The sequence below is a fragment of the Microcaecilia unicolor genome, chromosome 6 (genome assembly GCF_901765095.1).
Source record: "Microcaecilia unicolor chromosome 6, aMicUni1.1, whole genome shotgun sequence".
NCBI classification, from domain to species: domain Eukaryota; kingdom Metazoa; phylum Chordata; class Amphibia; order Gymnophiona; family Siphonopidae; genus Microcaecilia; species Microcaecilia unicolor.
In genome coordinates, this window is record NC_044036.1 from 119,234,336 (window position 1) to 119,247,925 (window position 13,590).

Sequence of the window (13,590 nt, forward strand, 5' to 3'; positions counted from 1 at the left end):
TGGTGGTCCAGAGGGACATTAGAGATAGGAGTGAGGCCCCCTCACTCCTGCCCCTTGCAGTTGGCTGTAGAAAATGGCTGCTGAAACCTTTTGTGGCAGCTCATGGTACTTGTGTGGTACAGTGAGGCTGCTGTGAGAGGTTGCAGCAGCCATTTTCTCAAGCCGCAAGGAGTAAGAGTAAAGGAGCCTCGCTCCTGCCTTCAATGCTTCACTGGACAACCATAGAGCAAAGGTAGGCCTGGGGGGGGGGGGGGGGGGTGTTTGCCTACCTAGACCACAGGAGAGTTGGGGTGGGGATGATGCTATGGGGGGGCTTGGGGGCCTTCTACATGGCATGGGATGGGGACGGGGAGGGAAGGGGGCTTTTTCAGGGGGCCAGGAGAATCGCAGGCACTTAAAAAAATAATTATGCAGGTGACGTCAATATTCAGCTCTGGCACCTGCATAGCTAAGTGGCCTGAATTAGGGCAGCTTTTGCGCTGTTTCACCTGCTTAGTTATGTGGATGCCGGCACTGGATATTGGTGGCACCCACATAACTGCTTGCTCCTCCCCAGTGCTGCCTCCTGTACTGCTTCTGACCTGCCAATTTTTTTTATGGGCGGTCAGAGCAGATAATCAGCGGCACTGCCCAGTTTCGTGCCACTGAATATTGGGGGTTAGGCAGCCGCAGGTGATTTATGTGAGCAGGAACCTCTCTTGCCTGCTTAAATTGCTTTGAATATTAGGCCCTTGTGTCTGGAAAGTAAGAAAACAATATCATATTCAGATGAGTTGTGACTCAGAAGACATAATGGCACAGTAACATAGAAAGATGTTTCATAATTGGTTATATCCCTTCACATATGAGGGAGGAGACTGCAAGGAGCTTACAACAGTTGGAACAATCTTAGATTTTTTGATTGGGAACTGTGGAACTATATACGTCAACAGAATGACATCATTTTCATTGAATTTACATCTCTTTCAAGATTTATCATAATAAAAGATTTATTATCTGTTGTTTGCAATTTTTGAATTTATTCTCACAAGTCAGTTTTCCTTAAAGGTTCAATATCAGATATTTAGTCATTTCAGCGGAGGTGGTAAATGATTGGACAGTCTTTCCTACACCATTCTTAAGCCTGAGTACCATTTTGTTTTTTGTGAATTGCAGATAGGTGTAAGCAAAAGAGTCAGGCAAGTATTTATAAGACTAGTTTTTCACATTGTGTAGTTCTTTGATGCAGTTTTAAACTTTTTTCATTTGATTGGTTTAAGGTCTAGATAACTCCCTGAGGCAGCGTTTTTTGACAAGAAGACTGAGAAACACTGGCCATCACTGGAGAAAGACCGATATCCACATATCTTTATGAGAAAGATCAGCATATACATTTTCAAGTTAAGTGTTTGAGATTTTGTTTTCAAGTCTGAGTATAAGATTTTGAGTAATTGTAAGTTTTTTTTTTAATGCTGATGATGAAATATGTACAACAGAGGTACTAACCTCATGAGTTCTCTGAGGCTTTTTCCTTCCTATAGTTATTACCTATGTGGCCTTCTATGTGTGTCTGTGTTTTTTTTTTTTGGGAGGGGGGCATTTATCCAAATGGATTCGTTTTGCACATACTATGACAGGAATGAACCTCACTCCTAAGCCAGTGCTGTAAGTGAGCTTTTATGTTTATTGACCTAACTCATCTAAAGAATTTCGTGGAAGCTAGGTCCCCTCCTGAGTTGATTGTTGTGTCCTCTCCTACCTTGGCTGATGATGTGAAAGAAAGAGAGTGATTCCTATATATAGGTTTAACTCTCCTTTTCTGCCTGGAAGAAATTTCTTGATGTTTACTTCTAATGGAAGGAAACTCCTTGCTTTCCATTTTTTATTTGCCCCACCGCCCATCTTTTGCTATTTTCTTAGGGGCCCTTTTACTAAGCATGCCCAATGTGTGCCAAAATAGAGTTACCACACAGCTACCGTGTGGCCCTTGTGGTAATTTCAATTTTGGCGCATGTCCGCTATGTGCGCCCGAAAAATATTTTTTATTTTCTGGCGCACATCAGCTACGTGTGCCAAGTGGCATTTGGCGTGCGTAGGTCATTATCGCCCAGTTACCATGTGAGACTTTACCGCTAGGTCAATGGCTGGCAGTAAGGTCTCAGACCCAAAATGGATGCGCGGCAATCAACCTCTATATTTTTGTGAAGTAGCTGCTGAGAAGCGAATTATTGCCTGACATGCTTGGCTTGCCATTATTAATCCTGCCAATAAATTATATTATATTTTCATAACTTGGCACATTCCTTCTTATTGCCAGCAATGGAAAAGGTGCTTATTTATTCCTCTGGCCAAGCATAATTACCCTTTCTGCACTTACAACCTATATTACTAGTAGGTGTTAAATGAACCTGTCCTTATGAAACTTGTCCAAAGTACTTATACCCCCTTGCCCTGGTCTCCTATCCCCAGTACTCACAACACCCTGATACTTATATGTCTCCCCCCCTAGTGGTCCCCCTAAACTTACATCTACTACTACTACTACTACTCAACATTTCTAAAGCGCTACCAGACTTACGCAGCGCTGTACAGTCAAACATGAAGAGAGAGACAGTCCCTGCTCAAAAGAGCTTACATCTCTAGAAAATATTCTTGTTAGAGTGTGATTTTTTTTCATGGCCCTTATTAATAGTTTTCCTTATACACTATATAGAGCATTCAAGAAAGTAGGGCAATATGTACCTCAGAAGCTATGTGGCTCAGCTCTGTAGCAATATCTGCTGCTGAGTTTCCTATTCCAAGTATAAGCACCTTCTTATCCTTGAATCTTTCTGGTGTTTTGTACTCTCGGCTGTGGAACCAATGACCTTTGAACTTTTCTAGCCCTGAGAAGAGAATGTGGTAATTTTAAAAAGCATTTTCCATGTCTAAAGTATGTTTTTAGGTATCCTGCTATGAAGTTACCTCATAAAGAGGCTAGCTACCAGTATGAGTTAAGGGAATAACTCCTGGTTTTTGCCAAATAACACAAGTTAAATGACAAAATCATGCTTTTTTAAAATTTTAAATGAGTTGCAAAACATGCAACTGCACAGAAAGAGCCTCATTATTACGCAAATTGAATAACACAGGTTTTATTTGACTCTGCAAGCTATTTCCATTCATACAAACAGACTAATATAGCAGCAAACACTAGTTTATACAGAAGACATAAAAAATATATCATTGATTAGAAGACTGACCAGGGAAAGATTCCAGTGGTAAATATGGTTCTACAAAATGGCCATTACAAACGAACACAGCATCAAAGATGGTTGACTCCTGCTTTCCTTCTTTCTCTGTGACAATATCCCATTGACCAGTGGTAGAGAAATCTGGGCGTTTTCTTACACTTTTGAGTAGAGTCTCTCAGAGAGAAAAAAAATAGACCAAAGACAGATCAGAAGCTTAGAAGAAGACCGTTGGCTACAAAGCCAGATGCTATGAACAACTGATACATTTAATCAAAAGCATGGTATAACAAGCCAGTAGAGTTTTTAACAAACTCAATTTTGACCAGTAATAAAGAGGAACATTCAAGCTGAAACTATTAATGCAAAATGTGTTCTTAATCTTCAAAAGACACCCATCTATTTTATTTTTAAAGTAGGAGCCTAAATTTAGGAGCTCAGCTTTTTTTGAATATTGGGCCCAAATTCTTCAGTGTTATTCTATAACATATGGCACCTAACTTTACTAGTGCATAACTGAAAAGGGGGCGTGGCCATGGGCATATAGGGGCATTCCAAAAACTTGAATGTGGAATACTAATTGTATCTGATATCATGGAATGATTACGTCATAACCAAACTCTGTAAGCCACATTGAGCCTGCAAATAGGTGGGAAAATTTGGGATACAAATGCAATAAATAAAATAAATAAATAAATTCTAGAATACAGCCTCAGTGAACCTAACTTGCGTGCCAGCATTTATACCAGGATTCAGCAGGCATAAATGCTGGGACCTAAAGTTACAAACCTAAAGTGGACTTAGTGTTCACTGGAATATAACCGGGGGAAGTCACTGGGATCTGTTACTCAATAGTAACACTGTAACATCTGCAATCCCATATTGTGACATGATTCATCATTCACCAGAAAAAACCCCTCCTACCTAAGAATGTGCTCAGTTCAAGCAATTTTTTGTTTAACTTTTTTTTCAATTTACACAGTGTCAATGCTGTATCAATACTTTGTACATTTTTCACAAAATTATCGGCAGTAAAACATACATGGCTATAAAGCAGTATCACTTAACTGAGAGCTCAGCTGATCCCGACAGGCACCTGTTTCGCTGCTGCTTTGTCAAGGGACCTGAGCTGGTGAACACTGCTTGCTCACATGCCTTTACTTCCTGCTGCCAGATCAATGATGAACTGTGTCACAAACAATATGGGATTGCAGATGTTACAGTGTTACTATTGAGTAACAGATCCCAGTGACCAATATGAGACCTTTTCCACCGGTTATCACATATTCCAGTGAAAATTAAGTCCACTTTAGGTTTGTGACGACTTGAGGGGACCTAAAGTTAGGCATAGGAGTTGATGCTAAGAGTGATTCTATAAAGGGTGTGTGGCCTTTATAGAATCATGCTTAGTACCAATTTTTTTACTGTACTGAATTTTGAGTTCCATTTGTAGAACTCCCTCCTAGCTGGTTTTATGAAATGCTAATATTTTAGATTTACATTCTTTCTTTTATTTATTTATTTATTTATTTATTTCTTGCAATTATTTGTCATTTGTACGTAATATCAAACATATAAACGGCAAGTGACCGACTCACCTGCAAATGCGCAGTAGAGTTGGAATGCTGAGAGATAGAAGTCCAAGCCCCGCCTCCACCAGCAGTACAGCCCAATAAGGAGGAGGGCTTGGACATGGGCGTGGAAATCGGAGGAGGAGGGAGCAGGGAGGGAAGGAGGGGGCGGACCTGAGGGAAACAGATGCTGGGGGGAGGGCAGGGGAGAGAGCAGGGTTGGTGGATGGGGGGGGGGGGGGGGGGGGAGGCCATAGGAAAACAAAAAACTAGCCCGTTGTTACGGGCATAACGGCTAGTAATATAAGAAAACAATATAGTCCACATCACAGGAATGAAAGAGAAAAGAAAATATAAGACAAACAATAAAGGAAATCAAATTTAAACCACAAAGAGTTTAAATCATACACCCTGGCAAAATTATACTAATTCCTATAGATCTTATCAATAACCACCCAGAATCATCTTGCAGCATTTCTAACTGATCTGGCTCAAAAATGTATAAGAAATATCAGGAAAAGTAATTATATATTTCACAGGAAGTTTCAAAAAGAAACTAGCACCATGTGTTTGCACTCTGAATTTAAACTGAAGAAATAGTTTACATTTAAGCTGCGTTATTCTAGAAACATCAGGAAAAACCTGGTTCCTTTCTACAAAACAAAAATTCTGTTTTAGCAAAATATGTCTTCAAAACTAATATCTTATCATGTGCTAAAGAGAACGTTACCAGAAGGGTGGCATGAGTAGGATGTATTCTTTTATTTATTGTACAAGTAAAATTCTTGCTGTTCTTATTTGATTACACAGTTTGTGCAGTAGGGTTGGTCTCTTTGTTCTGTGCAGGTTAATTGTACAGCAGTAATAACGGAGGCCCAGAGAGAATTTGAAAAGACACTTGCTGTACAGTCAAAAATAAACACCATAGATTTTGAAATATATTCAAAACAAAAAGCTGGTGAGGGAGTCAGTTGGGCTGCTAGATGATCAAGGCCTACAATGACTAGTCAGGGAGGATGAGGTAATTTATGTATTTATTTATTTATTGTGAACATTTATATCCCACATATTCCCACCAAGGTGGGCTCTATGTGGCGTACAATGTTAGGAGAAAGTACAACACAATAACAGTAGTGCAAAGCGGAAGAGAGAAAAGAAAAAAAAAGAGTAGATAAGGGGAGGATTTATTTACTGCCTTTTTGAAGGAATTCACTCAAGGCAGTGAACAGCAACTCAAACATAAGCAATAGACAATTACTAGTAAAAATATTCAAACAACAATACAAAAGTATGGCATGGAGGGGCATAATCGAATGGGGCTGGCCATCTATATGGCCGGCCATCTTCAAGGCCAGCTCCGTAAAGCGGCATCCCGACCGTTTTATCGAAACAAGATAGTCGGCTATCTTTCGTTTCGATAATACGGTCAGAGCCGGCCAAATCTCAACATTTGGCTCGGCTTTAGAGATGGCCGGCATTGGTTTTCAGTGATAATGGAAACTAATGGCGGCGATCTCAAACCCAGTCAAATCCAAGGCATTTGGTCATCGGAGGAGCCAGCATTTGTAGTGCACTGGTCCCCCTCACATGCCAGGACACCAACCAGGCACCCTAGGGGGCACTTCTAAAAAAAAAAAAAAAATAGCTCCCAGTTCACTGCCTTGGGAACAAAGAAGCCCCCCTGAACCCTAGCCTCTCACTCATATTTATACAATACATATTATACAAAAATCTAGAAATGAATTACCATCTTAGCACACTCCACTAACCAATCATCTGATCACACATGCTTATGTCACCAACTACTAGAAACTTCTCTCTCACTATACCTTTGTCACAAATTCCATACCCCCCTCCTCATGCTACTTCAGCAGTTTTTGTATCATATGTCCAAATTGTAACTAAGTTGACCTTGTGGTTGGCTAAGACTTTTTCCAACTTCCCCTTTTCTCTATCTTAATTTAATATGGTTTCAAACTGTATAAAACATAGGAAATCTGACCCAAAGATTAATATAAAGTCTAGATATCCATTAAGGTTATCATAATCACATTGGACCATTCTATATACATCTACTTATCTACTAAAAGCTTGTAACAAAAGTTCACAATCAATAAATTCTTAAGCTGGCTGTCTTGTACAGTATCTTTCTCTAGACATGACCTTAACATTAGCCAGCAAAAATATAGAGTTTTTTTTTGTTCCATTCTCATGACGCCCCTTCCTCACCAAGATCTTAAGCAAGCTTCTTGTTCTCCACCTACCCACACACACAACTGTCTCAGTGAAAGGCCCACTTCCCCTTCTCCCATCGCTTGCCCAACAAATCATGCTAAATGCATAAGCATGTTTTTGGGTGCAGTCTAGTCAGGAGGAATGTAGGTCACATGGCTGTCCTTGCACAATTTCATAAGGTCACCCTGCAGCCTGATCTAGTTAGCAAAAATTGAAAACAGCACACAGAATAATTAGGGAGGGGGATTAAATAAATCTTACATGTAACCCTTGTTTCATTATTCAGAGGGGAGCTCTGAAAATACAAACATTAGGGGTCCGAGCTCCCCCCCCCCCCAAGTTCCCTACACAGCCAGATGTGCATGTAAATCCTAATTGGTGTTAATTAATGTCAACAATCAGTTATCATATAATTATTCATGGTAAACAGCTAGTTAGCCAATTTAGTTGCGTGGTCATCTTGAATGTGTGCCCAAATTTGGGCGCCCAAATCTTGGCGCCATATACACAGTGTTAAGAAGCTGTTTCAGATTATTCACTTGTTTCCTGTACCATTTCCGTCAGTAACCAAAGCTCTTATATGTACATAAGAACATAAGTATTGCCATACTGGGACAAACTAAAGGTCCATCAAGCCCATCATCCTGTTTCCAACAGTGGCCAATCCAGGTCACAAGTACCTGGCAAGATCCCAAAACAGTACAAGACATTTTATGCTGCTCATTGCAGAAATAAGCAGTGCCCCAAGTCCATTTTTATAATGGTCTATGGACTTTTCCTTTAGGAAGCCATCCAATCCTATTTTAAACCCTGCTAAGCTAACCACTTTTACTACATTCTCTGGCAACGAATTCCAGAGTTTGATTACACATTGAGTGAAGAAATATTTTCTATGATTTCTTTTAAATTTACTACTTAATAGGAAGGATTGAGCTTAGTGTTATATCATCTGATATATGTGGAACATAATAATTTACGTGGAATCTTAAACAAATTGTGCAATATTATTTCATATAATCATAGGCTCTTCACACTAGTGAAGCTGGCATCTAACATTGTTGCCTCACTATAGCTCTAATTCACAGGCCCATTATCTGAACTTGGAATCCGTGAGGATAATTCTATAGCAGGGTGCCTGGAAAGTAGTCCATTACTGTGCTTTATAGAATGCTAGCTGAACCAAGTATACACACATGTATGCGCTTAGATGTGAGCACGTAGCGAGTCATAGAGCTGGTGTAAGTGTTTGCACCTTTATGCCAGAGATACATGTATAACTTAAAGTATTCTGGGGTCCTTTTACTAAGGTGCGCTGAAGACTTGCGGTAGTGTAGGCGCAGGTTTCGGGTGCGCGCCGATCCATTTTTCAGTGCGCCTGTAAAAAAAGGCCTTTTAACATTTTTTTTGCCGAAAATGAACATGCGGCAAAATCAAAATTGCTGTTTGTCCATTTTCGGTCTGTGACCTTACTGCCAACCATTTAACTAGCGGTAAAGACTCATGCAGTAACCGGGCGGTAATGATCTATGCAAGTCAAATGCTACTTGGCGCGCGTCCGATATGCACATCCAAAAATAAAAATGATTTTTGGGGCGCACATATTGGATGCGCGCCAAAAATGAAATTACCGCAAGAGCCACGTGGTAGCCGGGCAGTAACTCCATTTTGGTGCGTGTTGGACGTGCATAGACGCTTACGCGGCTTAGTAAAAGGGCCCGTCTTAAGTTACGAGCATGTGAGTCCCACCTTTCAAATAAGTGCTGTCTAAGATATGTGTGTATTTATAGAAAAACATTTATAGAATAAGGATAATGCATTTGTTATACCACCTTTCTGTGGTACAACCAAAGCAGTTTACATATTATATACAGGTACTTTCTCTGTCCCTACTGGGATCACAATCTAAGTAAGTGGAATATTGGCTCACACACCCAGTGGTGTAGCCAGGAATTTTTAACAGGGGGCGCATCTCCCACCCCTGTCTCTCCTGTACCTTAAAATCACCTTTATTTCAGTCTTTACCTGGGCTGAGGCATCGGTTCTCATAGCCTGCCTGTGGCCTGCATGGGGACTTTCACTCTGAACTGTCCCACTCTTCACAAAACAGGAAGTTGTGTCAGAACAGTTGCAAGATGGTTCAGAGAGAAAATCGTGGTGCAGGCTTCAAGTAGCTTATGAGTGCCACTGCCTGGGCCAAGACTGAACGGGAGGTGATTTTAAGGCATGTGTGTGTGTGCAGAGCTTTGTGGGGCAGGGAAGGGAAGTGAGAGATGCCAGACTGTGTGTGGAAGGCAGAAGGGAGAATGTAGATCAACTGTCTGACAGGGAGTGCATACACAACTCATGCACTTTTCATGCCCACATTTCTGCTAGTATTCTAAATATTTATGCATCTAACTGGTGTGTAAATATGAACACCTACTTTTGAAGAATTACCCCCTTAGGGGGGAAGTTATCAATGTGGGCTGCTGTTAAGACAGATTATTTTACCACACCTTCTATTTTAGCACAGGGTCTCTTTGCATAAAATGGGATCTGGTGCTAAAATGGAACAATTTGTGGTAAAATAACCTGCCTTAATGGCAGCCCACATTGATATCTTCCCCCCTTCCCCCGGATTCTATATAGCATGCCTAGAGATCCACACCGAAATCCAAGCATATTCTATATCATTGGCTTAAGCTAATTAGCATTGATAACAGCTCTTAACAAGCAATAATGAGCACTAATTGGTGATAATTAGAATTTATGCGCACAACTAGCTAAGCGCATTCTGTAATGCAGTGTGCCTAACTTCTAATGCATGCAAAAATGGGTGTGGTTATGGGTGGGGAAATGGACATTTCATGGGTGTTCCAAAATTTACATGCATAGTTATAGAATACAGCCCAGTGCGCCTAAATTTACACACTAGGATTTGCACTATATTTTCATTGGTGTAAATGGAGGCACATAGTTTCAGGCGCTGAGATACCAACTAAGCATATTCTATATACCCGTGCCTAAATCTAGACGTCGCTTAAACAATACGCTTAGTCGGCATTGATTTCCATGCCAAATTTTTTAGGAGCCATATGTAGAATCTCCCCCTTAATGTCCTAAGTAGTTCATAAACTATCGATTTGGGCTATTTCTTAGCTTGGCCTAATTAAAAATATCAGAACACGATAAGAACCCAGTAGTCAGCTGAAACAAACAATGAAGGTGACTAAAAAGCTCTCCACACTTCTGTTCTGAACATAGGAGGCAACTGAAATAGTCTTTATTTATTCAGGTGGAGAGATGCTAAAAACGAGAGACTAATGACAGCTGAACAGGAAGTAGTATGCTGACAGTAAACTTGAAGGACAGCATAAACAGGAATACAAAATAGCAAAAATATGTGCCCCATGTTTATTTTTTGATGATATTTTACTACCATGGTGAAGCACTTAGGGCCCCTTTATCAAGCTGCGGCAAAAGGGGGCCTGTGTTTTTGACACACACCAAAGCCCCCTTTTGCCTCAGCTGGTAAAAGGGTAGTCTTTCTTTTCTGCAGGAAATGGCCGTGTGGCAAGTAAAGCACTTGTATGTCCATTTCAGGGGGAGCCCTTACCGCCACCCATTGAGGTGGGGGTAAGGGCTCCCACACTAACCTGGTGGTAACTGGGCAGTGCACAGCACTGCCCGATTACCACCAGATATACCCTGGCACTACAAAAATAAATATATTTTTGTAGCGCTGGATATGACAGCATACTGGGGGTGGGAAGTACCGTCGGGGTGCTGCGGTAGCCTGACAGTACTTCCTGTTTAGCAAGTGGTAAGCCCGCATTGGGCTTAGTGCTGCTTTGTGAAAGGGGCCCTTAGAATCTAATGTTGGGCAATGGAGAACTGTAGCATGAATCCCAATCTGAAATTCATCAGATACTCGTACATACAAAAATTCTCATCTGGGATTCCTTACCTTGAACTTGATGTATCTCAGAAGGCCAAAGTGCTCAGCATAGAGTCTATGGTATTCTAAAACTTTTGTATGAGATAGATAATTTGGGAAATGGTCAGGGAAGGGGAAATCGCTGTAACACATCATCTCCTTGGACGTATTGGTGATCACAGACTTGTAGATACTGCCTCTTCCATCCTCCACCTTTTCCTGAGTCACAAAGCGAAAGAATGTTGGCATACCATCATTAAAAAAAATCCTACATTTTAGTTATGGTAACATAATAAATGATGGCCAATAAAGACTCGCATGGTCTGTTCAGTCTGCTCGACAAGGCAGCCAGAGCCACACCTGCCACTCTTTGCAGGCTTCATGATCAAATACTGGCAGCACAAATTGGGCAACTGGCAACTTGCCACAATGCCAACTGTATATAGGCAGTATATGATGAAATCTTCAAAGAGTGGTTTTATAATTTTGGTTGCAGCATAGTCACATTCATTGAAAACACTTCATTTAAACTAACAATCCAACCATGTTGCAAACTGACATTTTATTTGCTATCAACCTTAAGGTGTCTTCCTCTCTCCCTCTCAGATACACTCATAGTGTTTGATATGAATGTGATATAAAATACACATACTTGTTGATCTGTCCTTGATATTTTTGGGATACAGACCACAGAAATCCGTCCAGCACTTGCCTTACTTCCCAACTGTGGGAATTGCCATTCAAGCTCACTCCAGCCCATCCAGATTTGTCTTTCTATCATTGGGACATAGGCCATAGAAGTGTGCCCTGTTTTATCATATTTGGGACACAAACCATGGAAGTCTGTCCAGTGCTGGCTTTACTTCCCAACTACTCGAGCTGCTATCTAAGCACCACTAAGTTTTGTTTTGATTCCATCCTTTTTCCATATAGGGATCCTTTCTGTTTATCCCATGCATTTTTTGAATTTTGTCACAGTTTTTGTCTCCACTACATCCCCTGGGAGAGCATTACAGTCATCTACCACCCTTTCTGTGAAAAAGAGAAAGAGGGTGGGACTTGATGTACTATCTTTCTGTGGTTACAATCAAAGTATTTATTTTATTTATTTATTTTATTTATTTTATTGCATTTGTATCCCACATTTTCCCACCTCTTTGCAGGCTCAATGTGGCTTACTATACATCATGAATAGTGGAAATATATAATAAAATACACATTTAGTATTATGGAGGGATTTGGGGTAACATGATTATGAAAAAGCATGAAATACAAGTAAATATATAAGACAATGCTGGATGAATGTGGAGGAGTTCACATTTGTTGATCTTTGTGGTATATTTTGTTGAAGAGATGGGTCTTCAGTAGTTTGCGGAAGTTAGTCAGTTCATAGATCGCTTTTAAGTTGTGCGGCAGCGCGTTCCAGAACTGTGTACTCAAATAAGAGAAGGTAGACGCATGCGTTAGTCTGTATTTTAGACCTTTACAGTTAGGGAAGTGAAGGTTGAGGAATGTGCGGGATGATTTTTTCACGTTCCTGGGTGGTAGGTCTATCAGATGTAACATGTAGGAAGGGGCATCTCCGTGCATGATTTTGTGAACTAGGGTACATATTTGAACGTGATGCGCTCTCTAAGTGGGAGCCAGTGCAGCTTTTCTCTTAGGGGTTTAGCACTTTCATATTTTGTTTTACCATATATGAGTCTAGCTGCAGTGTTCTTGGCTGTCTGAAGTTTCTTGATTATATGTTCTTTGCAGCCAGCATAGAGTGCATTGCAGTAGTCCAGATGGCTGAGCACCATTGATTGTACCAGGTTGAGGAAGACGTTTCTTAGGAAGAATGGTCTTACTTTTTTAAATTTCTACATTGAGTGGAACATCTTCTTTGTTGTGTTTTTTGCGTGGTTTTCAAGTGTTAGGTGTCTATCAATGGTAACTCCAAGGATTTTTAGGGTGTCTGAAATTTGAAGATTCAGTTTTGGTGTGTTAATGGTGGTAAATTTGTTCGTGTTGTGTGGAGAGGTGAGTATAAGGCATTGGGTTTTTTCTGCATTAAGTTTCAACTGAAATGCATCCGCCCATGAATGCATGATATGTAGACTTTGGTTGATGTCATTAGAAATTTCCTTTAAATCTTGTTTAAATGGGATGTAGATTGTTACGTCGTCTGCATATATGTATGGATTGAGGTTTTGGTTTGATAGTAGTTTGGCCAAGGGTATCATCATTAAGTTGAACAAAGTCAGTGAGAGGGGTGATCCCTGTGGTACTCCGCATTCAGGTATCCATGTGGCTGATGTAGTCGAATTAGATGTCACTTGGTATGATCGTGTGGTTAGGAACCCCTTGAACCAGTTGAGGACGTTGCCTCCAATTCCGAAGTACTCGAGGATGTGTAGTAGTATTCCGTGATCAACCATGTCAAAGGCACTGGACATGTCAAATTGTAGAAGTAGTATGTTCTTGCCAGTTGCAATCATTTGTTTGAATTTTGTCATTAGAGTTACTAGTACTGTTTCAGTACTGTGGTTAGACCGAAATCCTGATTGGGAGTTGTGTAATATTGAGAATTTGTTTAGATAGTTTGTAAGTTGTTTGGTCACTATCCCTTCCGTTGTTTTGGTTAATAAGGGAATGGATGCTACGGGTCTGTAATTGG

At 40.6% G+C, this 13,590-nt stretch overlaps 1 protein-coding gene across 2 annotated transcripts in view; it reads right to left on the reverse strand.

Moving 5' to 3' along the window:
- Positions 1-13,590, reverse strand: part of LOC115471937 (dimethylaniline monooxygenase [N-oxide-forming] 2-like) — a 116,281-nt gene that overhangs the window by 12,133 nt on the left and 90,558 nt on the right. For both annotated transcript variants that reach the window (XM_030205922.1, XM_030205923.1), the window contains 3 exons: positions 10,962-11,150; positions 3,222-3,384; positions 2,722-2,864 (listed from right to left, as the gene is read on the reverse strand). In XM_030205922.1, the coding sequence (XP_030061782.1) occupies positions 2,722-2,864; positions 3,222-3,384; positions 10,962-11,150 (495 nt within the window). The remainder of the gene's footprint in view (positions 1-2,721; positions 2,865-3,221; positions 3,385-10,961; positions 11,151-13,590) is intronic.